The sequence below is a fragment of the Bactrocera dorsalis genome, chromosome 5 (assembly GCF_023373825.1).
Source record: "Bactrocera dorsalis isolate Fly_Bdor chromosome 5, ASM2337382v1, whole genome shotgun sequence".
Lineage (NCBI taxonomy): Eukaryota > Metazoa > Arthropoda > Insecta > Diptera > Tephritidae > Bactrocera > Bactrocera dorsalis.
The window spans coordinates 11,139,633-11,163,362 of NC_064307.1; the positions used below are offsets into that span (position 1 = coordinate 11,139,633).

The 23,730-nt window shown below is 33.3% G+C and overlaps 3 protein-coding genes across 4 annotated transcripts; 2 read left to right on the top strand and 1 right to left on the bottom strand.

Moving 5' to 3' along the window:
- Positions 1 to 614: 614 nt before the first annotated feature.
- Positions 615 to 18,488, top strand: LOC105231433 (myophilin). Of its 2 annotated transcripts, none has more exons than XM_011212735.3 (4): positions 615 to 992; positions 16,634 to 16,853; positions 17,240 to 17,361; positions 17,457 to 18,488. In XM_011212735.3, the coding sequence occupies exons 1-4, from the start codon at positions 939 to 941 to the stop codon at positions 17,625 to 17,627; spliced, it is 567 nt and encodes a 188-aa protein (XP_011211037.1). In that variant the 5' UTR covers positions 615 to 938; the 3' UTR covers positions 17,628 to 18,488. The 2 variants fall into 2 exon arrangements, with proteins under 2 accessions (XP_011211037.1, XP_011211038.1); XM_011212736.4 differs by lacking the exon at positions 615 to 992 and adding an exon at positions 16,349 to 16,507.
- A 913-nt stretch (positions 18,489 to 19,401) lies between these two features.
- LOC105231435 (probable 28S ribosomal protein S6, mitochondrial) lies at positions 19,402 to 20,149 on the top strand. The gene is made up of 2 exons (XM_011212737.3): positions 19,402 to 19,541; positions 19,611 to 20,149. Exons 1-2 carry the CDS (start codon positions 19,497 to 19,499, stop codon positions 20,007 to 20,009), a joined length of 444 nt encoding a protein of 147 aa, XP_011211039.1. The 5' UTR covers positions 19,402 to 19,496; the 3' UTR covers positions 20,010 to 20,149.
- On the bottom strand, positions 20,020 to 23,661 carry LOC105231436 (integrator complex subunit 7). Its single transcript, XM_011212738.4, has 2 exons — positions 21,835 to 23,661; positions 20,020 to 21,774 (listed from the first exon to the last, which is right to left on the bottom strand). Exons 1-2 carry the CDS (start codon positions 23,368 to 23,370, stop codon positions 20,194 to 20,196), a joined length of 3,117 nt encoding a protein of 1,038 aa, XP_011211040.2. The 5' UTR covers positions 23,371 to 23,661; the 3' UTR covers positions 20,020 to 20,193.
- Positions 23,662 to 23,730: the final 69 nt, after the last annotated feature.

Consider the following 23,730-nt stretch of genomic DNA (forward strand, 5'->3'; position numbering starts at 1 on the left):
TTCGGCAACGAGCCTTTTCGTTGCTGTCTGCATCGAAAAAATTCCAAACAAAGCTGGATTTTCTACCTGAGCGCGATTGTGACATTTAAATTTAATTTCGTAAATTATTTCAGAAATAAACAATTTTTGGAAGTTGAAATGTAAAAGGAATACAAAAAAATATTTGGCGTTGCCTGACTGCTGCCGATAATACCGGTCCGCTAATATGACTGTTTTGAATATCATGTGCACATAAAATGTTTATGTTTTAATGTAGGTTCACGTAAAAAGATTAAAAACAATAAAATTAAAACTAAAAAAAATTGGTTTAACTTTCGTAGTGAGTCAAATCTGACATAAATTGGTAAAGATTTACTATCCCAAACAAACGGCAACCACGGTTTCTATTTACCATATTAATAAAATATTCGTAACAAATTTAAAAATTGCCATTAATTTTCCAATTAGTAATGAATTTCTAATGATATACAAAAAAATGAAGACATAAATTTGGTTAGTTACAAAGAATAAACAAAAAGTGGCATTTTAAATAGGTAAATTTAGTAAGTGCGCCAACAATGCAACAACAATCTGGCAATCAGTGAGCTTTTCAGCGAGCTTTTACCTTTGGAAATCTTTTGGACGTTGGGGGAATTGGGTTGTTGATTGATTCTGCTCCAACTACAGTCACAGTAAATTTTAAAAATTCGTTGCGTGTGGATGCGATTGTTCGCTCTCTGTGATACCATAAAATAACCGAAAATCCCGTTCAACACCTACTCATCTGCGCCTATTTGTAGTATCTATTGTGACCAAAAAATCAAAGATAGTCACAAGAACTCCAACCGCTAATTAAATAACTCATTTCAAGCGTCTGACGTTAACAAGTTTGCTACTTTAAGCAAATTTACCAAATATCAAAGGAGTAACCTTAAAGAAAAAACCCGTTTAAAGCCAAAATGTCTTCGAATCGTGCACCAAAGTCCGGTTTTGCTGCTGAGGCACAACGCAAAGTAAGTACAATAAAAATTTAGGAAGGGAACAAACAAATTACAGTCCATAACAAGCGTGTAGAAGGAGCTCAACATTTTTGTTATACCAAAATAAAGCCGTAAATGTGCACTTATTCTATGCTTGCTTAGAGAAAACTTCTTTAATATATTAGCGTAAGGAATACGTATTTATGTATTTATGAGCAAAAGCGCGGCAAACTTTGACTGCCAATGGCATGCGTTTGGCTTCACACGAAGATGCATTGGACGACCTTCAGAATTTCCGTACGTAAATGCAGTGAGACCTCGCTAATTTGGAAAGTAAAATTCAAACAATTATTAAGCAGGGTATATTTCTCCTTTCACTCTATTTACATTTAAGTATATGAACGTATTTTGAGTACATTTACAAATTTAGTTAGTAAATACAAATACATATACATATTAAATCCAGTACGTCGGTGGCCAGAACCTTACAGTGATATTTTTACTTTAGATACATTAAAAAAAGTGAAAAGGATATTTGAGGAGTATGACTTGTTTTTTTCGATAAACTCTTTCACCGTAAACTTGAAATTAATTAATGGACGTACACATGTAATTTGTAAATTGTTTTTGTTTACTATTATTATTTTAAATTTTTGAAGGACATTCTTTCAAATCCTACCGTCTCTTCGCCTACTAGCGTAATTACTTCTCTTTTTTTATACAGAAAAAAAATTTAAGTCAATCATATAAAAACTTCCGTAAAGGCTTGTCTTCCGCCGATTAGCCCTAAAAAGTGGCGGGCACTTAATCGTATAATCCACATTTACGAATTAGGGTAAAATGACACCCTAACAATTTAAATTGCACCAACTAAAGCGATGAAGTGAAAACAGTATATAATATAACTAAGAGCATCGCGTGCTTTATATGCAAGTGAAGACTAGCATGGTTGACATGTGCACTTTTCTAAATATATTTACATACATACATATATGAAAGCCGCGTATGCTGCAATATGGGAACTGGTTTCCTATCTTATATGTATGTACATACATACTTATGTCCTCCATTCAAAAGTTTAGTTACATAAGTATCTGATTATTGCATGCTTCAATTAGTGTTTTTGCACGACTGCTGAAAAAGGTCCAAGCCCGAAACGTTTTGGGGAGATCTTCACTTTACCGTTGTAAACATGTATTTGTTAGCGCGTCTCTGCATACGTTTTAAGTGAAATAGATATTACATCCAAGCATTACATTACTTGTGTAACGTATTATATTCTTATATCTACATAAGCAGGCACAAATGTGGCGGGAACCACGTTTGCGCTTTGGAAGCAGCTGTTTAAACTACGAATAGTTCCATGATGTCACCGCATTGTTTTGTGTATTACTCATGTCCCTTCTCAGACTTACACACTTGAAGATAATATACATATGTACATACTTTGTACATATTTGCAAACGTACATACGTATATCCAATACCTAAATTTCTAATAATTTACATGTGCTTTTTATGATTTCTGATAACTCATTTTCTAAAGTTTTTCTGGTTTTTTATTGCAAATTCTTACTACAAAATATGATAATTAACTATTAGACTTTCTGTCAATGTGTAAATTTTTAAATTTTCAACGTTAAGCTTTCATTTCCATTTCAATAACATTTTCATTTTTACTATAGCCACGGACAGTTCTATATGGCAACAACGAATTGGGCAAGTAAAGCCAAACAAAACAGTTGAAAATAATTCCACATAGAGTACTTTGCTCACCTTACACGTCATGGCGGTCGCTTTGCAACGTCTACAGTACAAGTTAGCGAAAGCTAAGCTTGTAAATAAATACCTGTAGTATGTAAAAGACATGATTTGTATATGCATATGTACATAAATAAATATGTGTTAAATGCATTTGCATTTGTGTGCTTAGTTCTGTTTGTCCACACAAGCACTTTTATGGCAGTAATTCTTTCTTTCACTCCACTCCAAGCGTGTACACCCTTTGGACGAAAAATTTAATACCCGTACGATGTACATATATATGTATATGTATACGTATGGAAGTGTGTTCTATTTACACAAGCAATGTATGTACATACATATGTACGCAAATTTAAGTTCAGTACGGCATGGACGGGAAGGTATGGTACACAACAACACTGACGATCATTGAGATCATACATACATATATGTAGATATACATGTGTGTAAATATGTGTGCAGTCATATTTGTATTCGTGCCGTTCCTATCTCTCCGTTTGTTTCGTTGAATGCCTGGTCAGCTGCCTCCACCGTCTGCTCCACGCTGAGCTGGGTGATGGAATTTACACTCGGCTGTTACGTGTTTGTTATTTAATTTTTATCAACAATTTACTTTTCAAAGTACAAAATATGAATACGAAAGGGGAACACATACATACGTAATTGCAAATGTACAAATGATAACCATTCTGAGAAATGAATTGCCTCAAAATTATCAGAACACTAGCCCTTTTTGGTATGATACTAGTCGACTTGGATGTCATATATTCATGTAAATAATCTTTGATATTGTACTTTAGAACTTTAAAGTGACTATGCGGTTTTATTTTTAAACCCTGAACAAGGATTACGTTTGCAAAGAAGCTTGTAACACCTGGAATGAAAGCTCGGAGACGCTATAAAGTATACATATATATATAGAAATGATCAGTGACAGGCTGAGTCGATTTAGCCGCAATAAAGTGGTCCCTCACTTTTTGAGATATCGATCTGAAACTTTACAGACGTCTTTTCCCCCCAAGAACTCTTAATTTTACTTCTTTTATATTAATAAATTAAGCCCAATGCTCTTACACTTCATAAATGTCCGCTTCTGAGCAGCTGGGCTTAACACTTCTCAATTCTACCATAGTGATTTCAAGCAAGCAAAAATTGAAAATTTATGAGGTAATGGAACCACTTCAAGTATGTACACAAAATCTAATAAAGGGGAAATATCCAATTTGGTTCGAGTATGATGACTGTGGAATCATGCGAGACCATTTGCACTTAAATATAAAGAATAATAATTTTAATGGAAAAGACATTTGGAAATTATTATGAGGTGAATTGTCAATGATTGACACAAAGATGAGAAAACTTGAAAAAGAATTATACATAAATGATGTAGCTGCTGATAAAACATACAATGAGTGTTTTTGGCCAGTACTTCTTATTTTCCTATAAATTTTTCATAAATTTGGAATTTACAATTTATTCAGACTTTCAATTGTTGTAGATTATTCACTGGCCCAAAGTGAACATTTTTCTGGCTTCTGTGATTTAAATGAAAATTTACTTAAATTTTAAATATTGCAATTTTTTTGCAAAAAAAACTTATTTTACAAAAAACTAATTTTGCCTTAATATACAAATGCAAGTAGTTATGTACTCATGAACACACAAAAATAAAGCTCAATCAAGCTGTTAAGTAAGCAGCCAAGTGACCAATCAAAACATTTCACAATATTTCACCTACTTTTCTCGCCTTCAATACTGACCGATATACGGGTAAGTGTGAGTATTAATAACAGACACAAAAATCCGAAAATAAATACCCTTGCATACATATCTATACAGCGTTTTAAAAAGGCGATGACAATATGACTCCCATTCAAGTTGTGTGCACAATAATAAAATGTAGATCTGCATTGCATAACCAACTGTTAATAATCACCAGATTCACCAGAAAAATCAACACTTGACAAACACGTAGAAGAGATGAAAAAACCGTCAAACAATTGAAAATAAATAAATAAATATGTGCACACACTTAGACATGTATGAGTGTACGTAAAACCGGATCAAACTTAGCGTGTCGCAAACAAAATTTTTGCCGGCTCTAGGTTACTTGATCATCGTAAAAAACAGTACAATTTATATGGGGATTGAATAGTGAAGTGCCGGCGCCAAAAAAGGCAATAAGTGAATATTTCAAATGTTGGCCGTTTATTGTAGATATGCACATGTACATACATATAGAGTATACATATTTTTGTGTGCATGTGTGAAATATATACATATATATGTATATTTGTTGTACATACTATATATATTTATGTTTGCTTTTGAGTTATATCCGTACCCTTATTGCTAATGTTGACAGACGCTGCTAAATAATTATTAAGTGTGCGCGCATGCGCCCTCTCACATGGCGGTATCTCTATCTGCATTTATCTCATACACATACAAAATACAAATACATTGGTATGCACACATGTGACCATTCATCCGTTTGCGTAAAAACACTGAATTCTTCATTGTTAATCAAATGTTTGGTAGTCACTAAAACGCTAACTTCTGAATCACCATTATAACGATGACATCACCATAAATTCGCGATATTTAGATACCAAATTTTTATGCGACTCCACCGCCAACACAATGATATTTATCATATTTGTACATTGACTAAAGGTTTCGTTTTCTTATTGTTGTCTATGTACATACTTCCTGCTTTGTTGGCACTAGCTGGAAACGATTTTTTGTTCGAAAGTAACAAATTACTCTTGCAGATGACTAAAAAATGTTTTGCTCAACGTATTGTATGCATGTGCGAAAAAGAAACTAATTAGTCAATCCGAAAACCCAATGAATTTGTCGATGTGCCGAAAAAACATCATTTATTAAACTAAAATTTTCAGAAATTTCTGGCGAGCGCAAGTTAACCATCGATTATGCCGTGAAATTTCACTAAATAAATAATAATTGGTTTTGTGCGCTTAGCTTGTGTTTGACTTGTTTATTTCTATAATAATAAGTTAACTAGAAAAATGGCTTTCGGCTTCGGCAGTTAATTCTATAGATTTTCTTCCAACAACAATTTCCATATAAGAGCATAATTTATTATTAAATTGCAATTTTGTGTATATTTGGCACAGAGATAATTATAAAGCAGAAAAAGTTTCGCTCAGCATTCACAAAACACCACATTATAATGGAATATCAGCACAGCAGCGTGAAAACGTATTCGTTAATGATGATTATCACAACGAAAAATAGCGAAACAATGTGCCCAAGGGTCATTTAAATTCCTGCTTTTGTTTTTGTTTTAATTAAAGATTAAAACTTTTTTTCTAATTCTTCTGTTGATTGTGTAGCCTTTGACTTTTTTATGTGCTAGCTGGTAGTCTAGTTGGGGTGGCCATACCTGTGTTTTCATACAAACAAACACGTGTACATATGTATGTATGCAGATGACGCAGCTTAAATACAATTCGAAATTAACGCTTAATTTGTTTAGCAGCGTGAAATAGAGTTTTACTCCCAATTCTTGTTAGAAGACAGGCGCTGTGGTCCACAAAGTACGCTACTCTGAAAGCATATTCGTATTTAGGTACGCAACATATTTTTATACATATGTATGCTATGTGTTTGTTTCTATATCGTTTTATAACATTTGTTACTGGGTAAGAAAACATGAATTAAACACATGTTCGTTATACTTAAAAAATGAAGGAATAGAATCAAAACACAAGTTGGAAACATACGCCGCTTAAAAAAATAAACATCATTAAGTATAATATAATAACAATATACCATATAGGCATTAATAAATTCGTAGTTGATATCTCAGGAATGGTGCTAGTTCTTTTGAATATTTCTTTATTATCATGTGAATCCAGATTTGTTTTTTTCAAATTTTGATTTTCAATTTTTAGAAAAATATTTTTTTTTATGAGTCCAATTTTTAAATAAAAATGATTTTCCCAATTTTTAATTTCAGTTTTGAAAATTTCCAAAATGTTTGGGATTGCAATTTAAATTCTCAAATTGTACCGAAATTGGTATTGAAAATTTATATAGTCATACAAGATATTTGGGATAAAAACTGAAAATTTAAAATTTTTGAAACTTTAGTGGCAAAGGATAAGAAATCCTTCTTTCTTACATATTTATAACACGAATTCAATTAATAAAAGTAAAAAAAGTAAATAAAACAAAGAACACCGTGCTACGTTATCATTTTATTAAAAATAAGTATTACTTTACATAAGATAATCAAAATAGTAAAATACACAAATGCGAAACAATTAATGTTTAATTGTAAACTTGGGTTTAACATTTTTGCTTTAAACCGATATTTTGAACTAAAAATAAAATTAAAAATTTCGAAATTAAATTTTTTTAATTTTCAAACCGATTTTTTTTAAATATAATTTTTGGATTTTATTTTCAACTCAGTTTTCGGTAAATTTTCATCCAGGCATAACAAATTTTTAAGTAATTTTCAATTAAGAGTTTGGATATTAGAAAATAAATATAAAACTCAATTCAGATGCGAAATCAATCATTTGTTTTTAATGCATATAAGGTTGCAGTATGAATCTATATGAAATTGAGTACACGGTTAACACTACTTGAGCCCCAAAGACAAAATTAATTTGCATTCTAATCCAAGTTAGGAGATATTCCTTATAATCTATCGAATAAAACTACTATCTCAGAAACTAATATGGCTAGGTACGGCTCAAACTCTTAATAAATTATTTTTTCCTCCTCTTTTTATTTTTGTGAACCGTTTTATAACATTGTGATATCTAAAATACATACTAAAGGTTGGTTTTCTTCCCATTCATAGGCTGTTACTCTGTTTACATTGCAACACATTGTATGCTTGCAAACATTGCATATCTAAGTGAGTACGTGAAAACTTTTTACAGCAATCAGTCTCGCCTTGACCATGATTTCATACAAAATACATCAAACGGCCGCAAAAACTCGGCTAGAATGCTAAATGCTGGAAATGGAAAAATATGTGAAAACAAATTTGATATTTGTGCTTACACAGCACTTGTGTGTATACGAATGCACAGACATGTACGTGTGTACATATGTATGTATGTATATAGAGCGGCTTATAAACAAACGCCACCCCTGAACAAAGCAAAATCTGTAATCTATGTGCGAAAAATATATGTATGAACTATATAATGGAGCTATTTACTACTTTGAAGATGAGTCATTTTTAGAATATGTTCATTTATGTACCTACTGGCTGCTATGTTTGCACTTGCCCATACGAGGCGTGTTTGGTTTTATTTCTGTCAAGCGTCCCGTACATGTATGGCTTTAAAATGAGGCATTAACGTAATTGTGCTGACATTTTAATTTTTTTTACAGTTGCTTAAACAATAATAAAAATGTATATTTACTAGCTTATATGGTAATGAAAGTGACCAGGCTGTCAAGGTACTAATTATTTATTGCTCTTTACTTTAATTAACTTTGCACATGCATATATAAATATATACATATACATATATGTATGTACATACATAACTATGAATTTCAGAGAGGGAATGCTTTCCTGATAGTAGTATTTTTGTGAGCTATAAATAAGTTGAAGCGGGTCACAACTTCCCAGGCCCCTTATATCTAATATAAAGGTTTTCCAACTTCCAGTTGACTTTATACCGCATATATCGGACAATATGTGAGTTATCTTAACAAAATTTAGAAAGCGTGGTTTTTTATAAGGGTGAATATTTGTGCTTAGAATGAATAAAATCGGGTGACAACTCGCCCTAGACCTCATATAATTATAAGGCAAGTTCCAAGAGTCTGAATTATATGCTTACATTATTTGAGGAATATTGTTTACAGGTTGGCTTCAAGATGTGATTTTTTTTGATAAAAAATTTTGAATTAAAAATAAAATTTTTATTTGTTCAAAATCTTGGAAGTGGAAATTACTGCTTGCGTAGAAATTGCTTTCCTCGAGTAGCCTCGAATTGTCTACAATGCCTCCTTCGTTTTTGTGGCTTCGGTGTTTAATAGAATGTTATATTCGTTATCGATTTGGATGGGTGTCTTATATGTGGGTATGTACGTATGTATGTATATGTCGATGAATTTTAACGAAAAAGCATGCTATTTATAAAAGTGCCTGCCAAGTTGTAAGATTGATGATTTCAGTTAGATAAGTTTAATATACACCCATTATTCAAATGACATTATGTACTCAACATTTTATATAATGGTAGTGATTTTATATAATTTCTAAACTCTTGAGAAAACGATGTTTTGGATATACCCAGATCCAGAGATAATTTTTAGCTAGCATTTGTAAATGCTTACTCTCTAAATTTCTTTGGTCTTTATTTTACCGCTACACATTCACCTGCTCCACAGTAGACGCTGGCGGTCTCAAAAGCCACACACATAAATACATATACATTTGTATGTATGTTTATTTATGTATCCACGAATAATTTTATCTCTTGAAATGGGAAATTGAAAAACTATCGAAAAATTTACTACGTAGGCGATCCACTTCACAATACCCGTTTTTCTATTAAAAAAACAACTATCTACACAACCGTTTGTCTTTTGTGCTTTAAATGAGCGTCTATTTGTGTGTCACTTTCCCAACTTGTTTGAAGCCAAAGCACACGTATTGAATAAAACACTTAATATTTACTTCCATATGTAGGTTTACGACACATTTGACCACACTGCATGTGTTCAATAGATGTTTTGTGCGTTTCCTCGAAGTTTGGAAATGAATCACCAATATTGTTCAGTATTATTATATCATTTGGAACTCGTACATATGTAGTACCTGTGTTTCTACAAATGATTGATACCGATATTTCTTTCACTGTCATATTATTTCAACGTGAAAATTTTTTTATAATTTCTAAGCTTCCGTCGACCTTCAATTAGTATATGTAGTACATCAAAGTTTTCCGACAAAGATCGTTACAGTCAACTTAAAAATGTAGAGTTCCAGATGATACATATCTATTTGCAAATTGAAATGAAGTGGAAGTTTAATTTTTCGCCATGGTCCTTAGATCGAAAATTTATTTTATTTTGTGGATTTTATTGTTTCGAAACACTTCTAAATGCATTTCATTATTTCCCCAGGCTCAAATAATTCTGTATAAAAGATATACTTAGTCAGAATATTTACAATCTGCGACCATTTTCCACCAGTTAAGTAGCAATCCGAAATGAGCAGTATCGTCTAATTTTCTACCACCACATTTCTGTAAACCTCATGCCCGTTTTATGACATATAAAGTCCGCGCATATAAATTAAAAGTGACGTATATCGCCAACACCCACTGACAAATGTTGCCATTGTCGTTAGATTCCGTTATGAGGTGTACGACCGTAGGCACGAGTGTTCAACACTACTCGTAGGCACTTAATTAGGCCGGTCTCCGACACCAGTGAGGGTCTACATAGATGCGCACATAATTATATATATTCTTATGTACATATATGTATGTAAAACATGCTTGTTTGGAAAATATGTTTGTACGCTTCAAGTGCGGCGCGGTTATTTTCCACTTGGAAAGCAAAAAGCACACTTCTTTTGTTTATCTATTTAATTTGTAAGCCGACTTTGATTGTCTGTTTTCACGCTCATAACATACTATATATGCCTGCATTTGTCTTTGCTGCACAAACACGCATGTACATATGTGTATATGTATGAATGTTGCTATAAAGTTACATGCCGCATTCCACTTTCAAACATTCTGCTAGCGTGTGCTTCCTTCATTTGTGGGCATACCACTTTCATTCACATAAAAGTTCTACTCAGCCCAACGGCTTTAATTGGCTGCGTGCGTTTATTAGTCGCTAACGCGTGTTACTATTGCATTTCCTTCCTCGAAACGTATGACAAGGTCTCAATTGAAGACAGACCAGACGCGTAATTGTGTTTCGAATCATATAGCGGTATTAGTTTGTTTGGGGCAGTCGCCACTCCATCTTTGGCAAGTGGCCAACAAGCGCTCTATTGATTCAAAAATACTTATTTGACGCATGTATGTGTATGTATGTACTCATGTTGGGTGTCTAGCAGTCAATGACTGATAAATTTGGGCTACCTGTTGATTTACAACAGAATTGTGTGGTTAAAATTGGGTGAATATTTACATATTTAACAAAGAGTGACCAACGTACTATATTAAATACTGTTTTTTGACAGCTCTGACTTTCATTTTGTGTTTAATGACAAGCTTAGGCTTTTACATTTTCTTCCAAAAGCGCAAAGATTACCAAATATTTGGTTATAAAAAAAATAAACGTTGAAAAGGTATTTTCATTCGCGCCGACTTTCTTTTCACTATTAAAACATATTAGGAAAAAATATTAAATACAATTTGTTTAAAGGTTATACAATTTTTTTTCAATGCTGAAGAGAAAAAACGTTAACTTCAGCTGCACTGAAGCTTTCATACTCTTCTAAAGTGCATTTTTTATAGCATGAAAGTGTGTAAAAATATATTTTTATTGCTTTTGTTATGTACAGACATATGTATGTATAAGCAGTAGTTGTCCGACCTGAATAATTCGTTCAGCAATTGTAGCGCTACCTTAGATGCTAGAAAACTTGTTAAATAAAAATTATTTATACAAGCACTTGATTTTGATCATCGAATCTCGTTACTATTAATTTTAGATCGTTTTTCAAAAAATTAATTATTTAACATAAAAACATATTAAACATATATACAAAGTAATATTTTTCTTTATTGCTTTTTGGTGAGCAAAATAGCTCTAAAATTTTGATTAATAAATAAATGTTTTGATTTAAAATTCCTAAATTTATTTTTTCACCTCTAATTTTATAAAAAAAAGTCTCAACGCGATAAAAATAGCTACATACATATGTATGTACATTGTATAAATCTTTGGTTGGAACCTCAATGACCGTTTCTGATATATGGTACATACATATGTATTTATATGTACATACATATGTATATAATATATTTGATTATGCAAGTAAATTATGTAATTCTTAAGCGGAACTTAAGCCTTAAGTTTTCCTTGAAATGTTGTACCTCAAATGTTGTGGGAAAGAATATTTCAACATTAATAGCTTGATAAGGAATAAAAATATTTGCGAACACATTTTATGCATTAATTTTTATTATTTTGATAATTAAAAAGCATAATTTTGAATTTGAAAAAACAATATTTTATTAATCAAGTGTTCAGAAAAAAATTATTAAAACAATATACCATCTGATTAAATTTGTTCCAAACTAGTGTATTAAAAAATTTAACGAGTTTGCTGAAGTGTTATGTTTCCAATAGTTGTCAGTCCGGGTCAATTTTGATCAGATGGAATATACACATACTTATGTACATATGTATAATAATTCCAAAAAGATATGTATGCGAAATATGCAGACACATACATATAATATAACATATATGGTGTTTATCAACGCTCATATGTATGTATGTATGTGTAAAAGTTGTCATAATTTAGCGAGTGAGGCGAAACTTGCGTAATCGTTTTTATTTATTCCAATTTTTATACGAACCTCAGTACACACACACATCCAGAGAATAACAATATTTGTAATAAAAGCACTGTGACCTCATTAATTTAACGTTTTTGTTGTAGTTGCCATTTATAAATTGCTTATTTGTTATATTGTACAAACATTATATTTTTGACATTCATGCATACACACACACATAGAGTATGTGGATATAAATAAGCATGATTCATAAGCCAATTGAATTTATATTCAACATTTTATTAACTGCCAAAATTCTTCTGTTTGTCATCTACCGTCATCCGCATAATTTCTTCTAGCATACTAAATTTACACTGTTTTCATTACCATTTTGAAATAACGGCTTAATTTGCATATTCTCTATAATGAAAACTATTTGTAGCAAGGAAAAGACAAGTAATTTTTTGCTGCATAAATAAATTAAAATTTATTATAAAACTGTCAGCTAAAGGCGTCAGTTATTGTGGTCATCGAGTATGTATTGTGCCCACCAACAGGCAGTGAAAAGACAGACAGACAGTCAGGCAGTTTTGCGGACCGACACTGACGTGAAAGCCACACATACTATCAGTGTGTGAATAAAAAATTCTGTGTGTTTGGAAATGTTATATACATATGTATGTATGTACATATGTATATTTTGCCGTTTGAAACATTAATTGTAGTATGTCAATCAGAGACAAGAGTTATTGCCATACATCGACATTCGCTAAAGCGATTCCATTCACGCAATTTCCACTGCCTGTTTTACTCATACTTACACATCTTTAAAATGTTTATACAAATGTATGTATGTATATGTATGCGGTTTCATATTTACCGCTCCTATTTGAACTTGCACATTCCGAGCTTGGCTCGGGCACTAATCATCTTTCCTTGTCGCCATTAATTATGCAGAAGCAAATTCTAAAGCTCAGCCACAATTCAGGCTTAGGCAAAAATGGTTGAGTAATAATAGTGTTTTTTTCTAAACTATTCGTGTTGTTGTTTTTTTTTGCATTGGCGAATTTGAAACCTGGCTTTCTTTGTCTGCTATAGAATTTATTTTGTTTATCGACACGCTTATGACTTTGTTGTTTTTGATTGCATAATTGTTAAAATGCTAAATATAATATAACTTCAAAATTATTATTTAGCCAAGCTCGATCTTCTACGCATGTGTTGTGGATATTCTACAAAGCGGAAGCTACTTCAAGTTTCTTTCAAGTTTTTGAAGTGATGATTATTATTTTATACATGGGGGTCATATAAAGTCCAAGCATAGTTTAAATATTTTTTTGATGGCTTATCTAACATCAACGTCTCCAATATTTCTTTAAAAAGAGTTCGCTACTTTAAAAAACCGGCTGGATAATGTAAGTATATTTCAGAACTGGGAGGAAAAACTATCAAGTCTATCAATCTCGCTTATTCTTCGAGCGAAACTTGATCGTAAAGTAGAGCAGCATATAGCACCTCCAAAGAGAACGCATATTCTTTCTAGCCACTCAGCACTCTTCTCGAGCACCTAAATGAGAAGATTCAGCATGGAACACTAGAGAATACACAGGCAACCTTTTGCAATCTCAACGTGATATATCAATTGTATATATACATAATTTAATGCATTTTAGTTTGCCGATATTATATTTATATGTAATAAATTGTTTTAAATTCTAACCTAAAAATTTTGTAATTAAATTTTTAAATTTTTAAATTCGAACTCTTAACGTAGCCTTGTGAAAATTATATCTAATGAGAACTTGTTTTTGATAACAGTGATTCTATTTCAATGCACAGTGCTGTACTATGCATACATATGTACTTAGCAAACTCTCGAATAGTTTCGGCATTGATAATGTATCTAGTAACTTGAGCCATCGTCTCCGTAGTCGAGAGTATACTTTCTTTTCGTTTTTTATTATCTTTTGGTAATAAATCTCGGTCGTTTAGTCAGTATTCAGATATGAAATGCTGATTAAAAAACATGTTTCGTTATTTATGTGTATTGATAACCTACGGAAAACAGACTCACCTAGAAACAACAAAGCCAACATATTTACTCACACACCCTTTCATATACATACATTCCTATATATATTTACATACAACTATGTATGTAATATTTTAAAATAGGTAACTGATTCAAGAGCCGTACTGTTCCATTTAATAAGTATTCTTGTTTTTGTTTTCTTACAATTAGCGATAACGCTTACTCAAATTAACTGTATGTACGAGTTTTTGTTTTTAACAATGAGATCATTCGCCCTAATAAAGCTCATGGCTAGATGTGTGTGACTGACGTGATCGGGAATTGTTTGAGTGGTTTGCTTTAAGTATCGGTAATGAGAACCTGTTATTGCTAATTTTTATACCCTGAACAGGGTGTATTAAGTTTGCCACGAAGTTTGTAACGCCCACAAGGAAACGTCAGTGACCCTAGGAATTATATAGTATATAAATGATCAGCACGACGAGCTGAGTCTAGTAAGCCATGTCGATCTGTTTGTCTTAAATTTTTGTTATATCGATCAGAAATTTTGCAAATACTTTTCTTCTCAAAAAGCTGTTGATTTATCAGAATTGCCGATATCGGATCATTAAATCATATAGTCGTCGTACGAACTGACCGATTAAACTCAAGAAAAAGATCCTTTTCTACCCTTTTATGCGATAATAAATGCATTTGTGAAGGGTATCATAGCTTCGATACAGCCGAGTTTTACATTTTTATTGTTTATAGAACATTTACGATACAAAAGTTCTCAAATGTTAAAATAAAATATTCTCCAAAGCAAATTAACAAAATAATTAAAACATTAACATACTTTTAACAAAAAATTTTATTTCCCTTAAATGATGTGAAGCCGCTATTTTTTTGGCCGAGCTTCCTTTTGCCTTCTTTTATTTTAATGTCTTTATTCGAAAAATCGAGGTTCCTACATGGTTTAAGCGGCCTCTGAATGGCTGATAGATTTTATGAAAAGCTTTTCACTGCAAAAATGTACATATAAGCTCGGAACTTTTTCATTGAGTACCATGGGTCGCCTTTCTACAGGAAAGCAGGTTATGTTGGTGAAGGGCTGAGATCGAACCACAGTTTTTGGCTTATTTGTATTCCGTTTAAAGTTTCTTGAAATTTCTTTTATAAGACCCATCAAACCTTCTTTCAGCAACATTAAAAAAAAATTATGCAATTTGTTTGATATACTTAATTAGAATTATTATTGATGTAAAAAACTTATATGTATGTATATGCTTATATTTAGTAAAGTGGCCTATAAAAATGGTTTGTCGCCTACCGCCTTTGTTCTCAAGCGTCAAAAGCGATTTCTCGAAGTGTTGAACAAATTAATTCATAGTAAAACCAAATAATCGATTTTGTCTCAATCGAATTGATTTTAGTTGAGTAGATGGTCGATTTGAATTTTTCATTGGCTTCTATTGATACATATGTATGTACATGCATACACATGACTGTTCAAGTCCACCACTATATGTAAGTATATGTAAAGCTACTTGCAATGTCAGCATGTTTTACAAGCTTGAATTATGCTGCGGTCGTTTACCATATACGGACACGCTTTTTCTGAAAATATATACAAATATACCTCTATGTGTGTGCTTATTCCAAAACTGATTACCGAAAAAGGTGTAGTCGACACAAATGATTTTGGTGAAAAAAAACAAAACAAAAATGAAGAGAAATGCTAGAGTTCGCAAAGTATGAAAAAGCATAATTGGCTAAGCCGACACCATATTTAGCTAGCATACTAATATACATATATACATAGATATTCATATACATATATGTAAACTTACAACTTATTTGGAGCAGTTGTGATTCATTTTAGGCAGAGAAAAGATTTCGATCAATCGAATCTAAATATGTAATATACACAACGGAGAATACTGATTGTAGGGTATAGTTAAAGGGTAATAAAAATACTTAGATACTATATGCAGATATGTATGCACTACCTTTGGGTGTGCTCCAATAAGTGCTATGCACAATGTTAGTGAAAATACAGCGACAATCGCCAATCTTATCACATTGATAAGCGCAATTTCCAATGATAATGATACAAGAAAAAGCAGCGAACAGATTCTCGGTACTTGCCATTTTTTGTACACCAATTAATTGCGAAAATTCCTTTAAACTATTGTACTTAAGTGCACATACTAGTAATTTTCTTGCTTCACAAGTGATCTGCACATCGAATTCATAGGATCGTTTTTAACATTTAATTAGCGAGAAATGTATCAAAATAAGGTTAGATCGTGATTTCACTTGAGATCCAATTAAAAGATAAATTTATTAATTTTCAATTTGTACAATTACCGTTTAACATAAACTTAACTAACTGATGTCAACATTAACTTTTTAAACACTTTTCAGATTAACTCAAAATACAGCGAAGAGTTGGCTCAAGAATGTCTAGAATGGATCAAGATTGTTACCGGCGAACCAATCAACACAGCCGGTGATATGGATAACTTCTTCGAAGTGCTGAAGGATGGTGTTTTATTGTGCAAATTGGCCAACTCATTGCAACCGGGCTCGATCAAGAAAGTCAACGAAAGCAAAATGGCCTTCAAGTGCATGGAGAATATTTCCGGTGAGTGATAAAAATTCATTTTATTAGTGTTGCTATTGTGCATATGTATGTGTTACTAGTTATTCAGCGAAAGCAATTTGCTAACCAGTTCTGCAACCGCTGACTTAGAATAAATTTAATGTTCATACAAATTAATAAGAATATATTATAAAAAAATTAAGGGATATCGAATTCTAACACTCGATAGATTTAAACTAAAAATATTAAAGTTTTCCCAAAGCAAAATTTACCTTTAATTCATGCTTCAAGAAAAAAATAATTTTTCCACAATAGTATTGATAAACAACATACTACCTTGTTTGTGCCAACGCTATTTATATACATATGTATATTATCTATTGTTGTTAAATAGCTTTTATCTATTTCATTGTATTCTCTTCTTACAGCTTTCCTGGCCTGTGCTAAAAACTTTGGCGTACCCACACAGGAGACCTTCCAGAGTGTTGATCTTTGGGAACGACAAAACTTGAACTCTGTAGTCATATGCCTGCAATCCTTAGGCCGTAAGGTAATAAAACCATATTGAATTCACATTCAATCTAATCACAAACTTTTATCAAAATTGCATAATAAAACACGCTTGTAAATTTTCATTTTGCACAGGCACACAATTACGGCAAGCCATCAATTGGTCCCAAAGAAGCCGATAAGAATGTGCGCAACTTCTCCGAAGAACAATTGCGTGCCGGTCAAAATGTCATCTCACTGCAGTATGGCTCAAACAAGGGTGCCAATCAATCGGGCATCAATTTCGGCAACACTCGGCACATGTAAATGCTATTTCTGCTGCGCAGCAAATAGTATAGCGGGTATGCGCGTGCGGCCGGTTAAACCAATTCTATTGGTACTTACATGGACGGATGTGGTTGCACGCAGCGTTATATATTTAGCGGCATTTTAATATTTAAGCATTCCATAAGTGTCCAAAATTATATTAAAAAAGACGCAAAACCCCAAAAACAACAAATGTATTCAAAATTTTGCATTCCATGTATTTTTTTAACTTTATAAACTTATATTGAACGTATTCTAAGCTCTATCGTAAACAACAAAGAATTGCAAACTTTTTTATAAAAAAACATTTGATTTATAACTTTAAATACTATACTTATATTTAATAATACACTTTTTCTGATTTGTACTAAATCGGCACTTACAAATACAACATAAAACGGGAAAATAATACATTGTACCAGAGGCGCGTTTGTGTGTATGTATGTATTTACGTAACATATACAATAATTGCCTCGTTCGTGCCATTAAGCATTTATATTGAACATATTTATTCTCCTACATATATATATGTACAACAAAAGAAACTCTCTCTCTGCAAATCTTTTACACTAATGCATAAAAAAAGACAAGTATATTTTTCGAAAAAAATAATAAATTATTTACAATAAGAACTTTTTGGAAAAATTGTATGCCTTTAAAGTGTAAATCGCAAGATAATAACCACCTGTAAAAAATGCTGTAACAAAAGTGTCTTCTCCCATTTAATTACCGTTAAACATAAATTAGAAAGTATTTATGAATCATATACAATAACACACACACAGTGATACGTATTAGTATACTGATTTGAACTGTTAATTCATGTTGAAATAAAATTTATTACAAATAGTTACTATAAAATGTTTTTAATTTAAACAAAAAATGTTAATCCAGTAAGTATTAAATGTATAGTTTTGGAATAATGCTTGACTTTTTAGTGAGCGATTATTTATTTCTTTAGGTGTGCTTATAAATGAAAGTATAAAAAGAATATCTTAAACAAAGAATCGAAAGATTTGGCGTAGACACCGCTAACGCGGTTATAACCGAGTGTATAACAGCGAAGGCTGTTGTTTCCTTTTCATTAAGGGCAATTTTTACATGGCGGGTCTCAAATCCAGCTCACAACCCAGGGGAGAATTTGTTCTCCTTCTCTCTTTCTCGCCTTCAAACAGATGGTATTTGACTACCAGCGGATACCATTGAGCCAAAAGAATCGTTTCTGGCCGCTCCGAAGTGAATGGCGCTCAGAGAACTTTCCTTACTTCTATGAACTTCTACACATTATTCTATCCTCCCTCCTAGTCCCTCAATTTTTGAAAAATCGATCTGAAATTGTTCAACCATTCTTTTCTATCTAAGATCATTTATTGGAACCGACGATATCGGTCCACTAGAGCATTTAGCTATTATTACAAAATTATTATCCAAGGCAACTATATGATCTCCAAACAAATTGTTTAGACTGGATCACCATACTACACATGTATGTTTATACAAACTCATTGTCTTTTACACAAGGTTTAACGATTCATACAATAAAGCTCTACTCAATATTTCTTATTTTAACAGAAGATCTTACGCCTGAAATAGTTTTTTTATAATAAATTGTTTCTTCTGCCCCCATTTTGCTTTTTAAAGGTAATTTATAAATGTATAACTGCTAATAATACAATCATTCATTTAGATGCATTTTCCGTTTCCTTTTGGCAGTTTTCTTTACTTCAAAATTTACCCTTAAATTTATTAGGGAAAAATAATTGGCCTAACATCACTGAAATAATTTTGTCTTTGAGGTTACTTTTCCACTTTGTACACTTTCATAACACAGTGCTCTACTAAATAGACATTTTTTGGATTAAATTAAATATGCCTTCCTATGAATTGGCAATGGTTTTGCGACAAATGTCCAGAGTAAGTACTTCTGCATTAAAGTTTTTATTCATGAAAACTTATCCACTTCTTATTTTCTTTGACGTTTAGCCGGAGATTGTTTCTGTATTGAAACGCACTGCCGGAACACTTTTAGACAGAGGCTGCGTAATCAGGAAATTGGAAAATTTAGGTACAAGAGCGTTGCCGCACAAAATCAGTGAACACGGTATAGTGCATCGCGAAGGCACCTATTTCAACATATCGTTTGATGCAGCACCAACAAAAATAAGTGATTTTATGGAGGAGTTTGGTCGTGATATTGACATTGTACGACGACGTATATTTAAGATTGAAGAACCTGAAGAATTCCAATGCACACTTCATGAGGAAATGTTGCCACCGGCCTATCGTAAGGATGTCCAGGAAATGATAGATATAGCGAAACGCAAACAAAAACGCAAATTTAAATACAATTCTGGTTTAGATTATTATCCTTTCCAAAAGTAAGATGGTCTAATTTGGAACAATTATTTTTTATTATAATTATTATTAAAGTTGTTGATATACAAGTAAAATAAAAATTAGTATGTTCTAGAAACCTCAAAATAACTGAAATATTACAGTAAACCTATAGCATTTCTTTCATATACACTTTTTTGTTTTGAAGCATAATTTAGTTAGCAAAGTAGTCCTAAAATCTACGTGTCTGACCAGCTTGAGCTGATGTTGATGGTGTTGGTGCTGTTGCCTTTGCCGGATCTTCTAACAAGCGCACGAGCATCGAGTTTTTAGGCCCCGTACACCAAGTGATGCCATTCTCATCGATCACATATGTCTCCAAGGTAACCTGCCATTGGCCCCCACTTGAAATTGGCAAGAGAAAGCTGCCAGTCAAGAAGTCACGTTGTGGTTTAACTGTTTGTGTCAGCGTAACTGTATCAGAAGTTGCAGATTTAGGTGTTTCACTTGCGGGACGAGGTGTAACCAATTGTGATGTTAGCGTCAATTGTACGGCATCTACACTACGATACATGGAACGTCGCTTACCATAGTGCTGAATGACACCTTCTACTTTAATTACTAAATTACTGCCCGATTGTACAAGCACTGGTTCACCTGGACTACGTGGCTGCGGGCTAACAGACAATTTAATCTGCGTAGATTGTAATACTTGAAAGAAGTAACGTGGTAAGCATAGTGGAGTTTTAGTGATCAAGTCAATTTCACTTAGTATAATTTCTAAGTGTCGATTACTTATAGTCTTCGCATTCGATGGTTCTTGTGGCAAATTGCGTTGCATTTGCTCCATGCGGTGGCAGCAAGATGCAAAGTAGCGAGTTTCTGGACACTGGCCATTAGTCAAAAATGCCGGAGGGTCTGAGGGAGTAGCAAAACAAATCGTCTCAACAATGTGTGCAAACAAAGCACATTGATATTCGGCGATTTCCAAAAACTCTAATGTTACTGGATCGGCATCGAAAGCAGATTTATAGAGCCGTGAGTATGATTCTTCACAACTTTTCAACGCCTTCACTAGTTTGCGCAACTGATTGGTAACATGCCCAAACTTTTGCAAATAATCACGAGAGTTTTGCGCTAAACTTCCTGCAATTGCCGGTGGTGGTACAATAATCTGTGCATTTTTCACTGTAACTGCCATATAAAGTGTCTGCAAAAATTGTGCACGTAACTTTAGATACTCTAGCTGAAATGTAAGTGGATTGGCTGGCGATGAACTAGCACGCAGACTTGCGAGCGCTTGCCAGTACAAATTGATTGCAGATTCTAAACGTTGCATGAGCGGCATCTGTTTTAGCACAGATGTGGATGTTTTAGACGATTTATCTTCAGACTTTACGCTGGGGGGTAAAGGCGCACACTGCTCATAGTTGTCGCGCATATATTCATACTCCACACCATAATTTAATATACATTCGGCTTTTCCCATTTGTGCTAAGCCCATCAAAAAGAAATGTAGTTTGTCCACAACAGTGATCTGGGATATTTTAGAAAACATATGTGCAGCAAGATAGTGCTGACCAAATCGGCTTGCCGATCTTGCTATGCGATATTGATTCCAACAATTTACTTTGCTACAACAACGTTCAAAGCATTCCATCACTTGCTTGGGTATGAAGCAGCCAATCATAGACTGCAGAGCGACGGAAGCTAGAATTTCAACTGTATGCAATTGATCTTCTTTTGCGCCAGCATCCATAATGGCATTAAGTTTATGTAAAATAAAAAGCAGACGATTTAACACTGGATTATCCTGTAAAGTAAATACATTTTTAAAATTAGGTTAAAAAAAACAATGCACACACACACTTACGCTTGGCTCTCCACCTGCTACTACCGATTTGTCCGCTTCTTCACTCGCCGCTTCAATCTTTGCTTGCGCTGACAATGCAACCTGTGCCGATGTTGATGGCTGCACGTCATCAATGTCCATGGGTTCTTCTGTGCTCAAGTTTTTCGCTGCAAATTTTTGCAGTTGAAAATGCGAACCAAGAGCGCCTAGCGCATCGCACATCATTTCAGCATTCCGTGGTGGATATTCTATTTCTTCGGTAATTAAGTCAGCCAACATGTTAACAAAATCTGTGCCGAATTCGTTGTTTACACTGGCAATTTTAATACCACAACAAAGTATTTTCTTCAATTCACGTTCATTTTCTTTTTCGCCTACCATACAGAAAATTAAACCTTCCATGTGTATATTTACTATTTCCATAATATTGGATGTAATTTGTTTGTCGCCGCCCGAATAAGTCAGAAGAGCGGCTAAGATTGACATGGCTTGACTGGCGGTGGCATAGTCATCTAAGCAAATACACGTAAGACACAACTCCGTCACTGATTCTTGCTCTTCGTTTAACAATGCATGACAAGTTAGTGGGCAATCACATAGTTTAAGTAGTATATTTAAGTAAAGATATTGTTCGCGAGAATCCTCACAACCTTGTGCCTTTACTAAAAGTTCTCTCATTGCCTTCTTTGGCCAAGCATGTACACACTGTGGATCGGCCAGTTGGGTGAGTGATTTCAATACTTGCGCTCGGACAGGTTTTCGTTTATCTTGCAAAAAGTCAAGCAACAATTTTACTTGATCTGGTACTCCGGTTAATGTACGGATAGAAAGTTGAGTCAGTGAATCAAGTATAGCCACCACGAAGCTTTCAGCGGGGTACTTCGGTAACAAATTGAGACAAAGATCTTTCACCAATGATGATGTATTCGAGTCGTGATGCATGTGCCTTAAAACTGGTATGAGCTGTAGCTTCATCGGAACTGGTATTTGTAATGATTCAATCATGTCGGAAATTTTAGCGCACATACAAATAGCAAACGAACGGGATTGTGCGGCGAACTGACCACTTGCATATATTGCTGCTTCTACTTCTACTGTATCATGGCTGTCTAATGCCCGACGTATAGCATGATGTACTTGCTGTTTTTCCGGTATCACACGTGACACAGCGCCCAATGTGCGTAAAGTTAATGCACGCGCAACAGGATCGTTCGAGTGTATTACCATAAATATACGTTTAACGAACGCTTCTATATTCAAAATTTTATCTAAATGATTTTCACTTTGTTGGCATACTCGTAATACCCAAAAGCGCAAGAGATTCGAACCGTTCCAAAAGAACTCTGCCAGTTTCAGAAACGAAGAGTTTATTAATATTGGAAAAGGATACTTTTCGAACAGTCTAGGAAAACGCACTATGGCTTCGCACTGCACACCTAACTTTGCAGAACGTAATCCTTTATCCAGTTCGGTCAACACGGAATTGGCATCCTGTTCGGATTCATTGAGAAAATTCTCGTTGAAGAGATTCACTCGAACGCCCGATAAAGAGGACATTTTCTATTTCTATTCGAATTGATAAAAATCACTACACAAATTCAAAATAATTGCAAAATTTGCTTGACTTGCAACAACTTCTAAATTAATAAACAAAAGCACTTGCTTTATTGTCACAGCCGGCAAAACAAACAATGTGTCTTCTTTTCATATTCCTTTCCGCACTAAAGGCCTATCCACATACAACTTTCACGTGACAGTTTATACTGAAACAACGAAGCGCAAAATACAATGGTATGGCACAATGAACGTTTTGGTTTCAATGTTTTTTTTTCACAACATAATTTAACTAAAATGTTACTACAAATGATTAAATAATTTTCGAACATTTTTAAAAAATTGACAAATTAAAAAAAATTG

Coding starts and splice junctions, on each gene's coding strand:
- LOC105231433 (XM_011212735.3), top strand. CDS start 939: ATGTCTTCGAATCGTGCACCAAAGTCCGGTTTTGCTGCTGAGGCACAA. Junction 993..16,633: donor CTGCTGAGGCACAACGCAAA/GTAAGTACAATA, acceptor AACACTTTTCAG/ATTAACTCAAAATACAGCGA. Junction 16,854..17,239: donor GTGCATGGAGAATATTTCCG/GTGAGTGATAAA, acceptor CTCTTCTTACAG/CTTTCCTGGCCTGTGCTAAA.
- LOC105231435 (XM_011212737.3), top strand. CDS start 19,497: ATGCCTTCCTATGAATTGGCAATGGTTTTGCGACAAATGTCCAGA. Junction 19,542..19,610: donor TTTTGCGACAAATGTCCAGA/GTAAGTACTTCT, acceptor TTTGACGTTTAG/CCGGAGATTGTTTCTGTATT.
- LOC105231436 (XM_011212738.4), bottom strand. CDS start 23,370: ATGTCCTCTTTATCGGGCGTTCGAGTGAATCTCTTCAACGAGAATTTT. Junction 21,775..21,834: donor TAGCAGGTGGAGAGCCAAGC/GTAAGTGTGTGT, acceptor TTTACTTTACAG/GATAATCCAGTGTTAAATCG.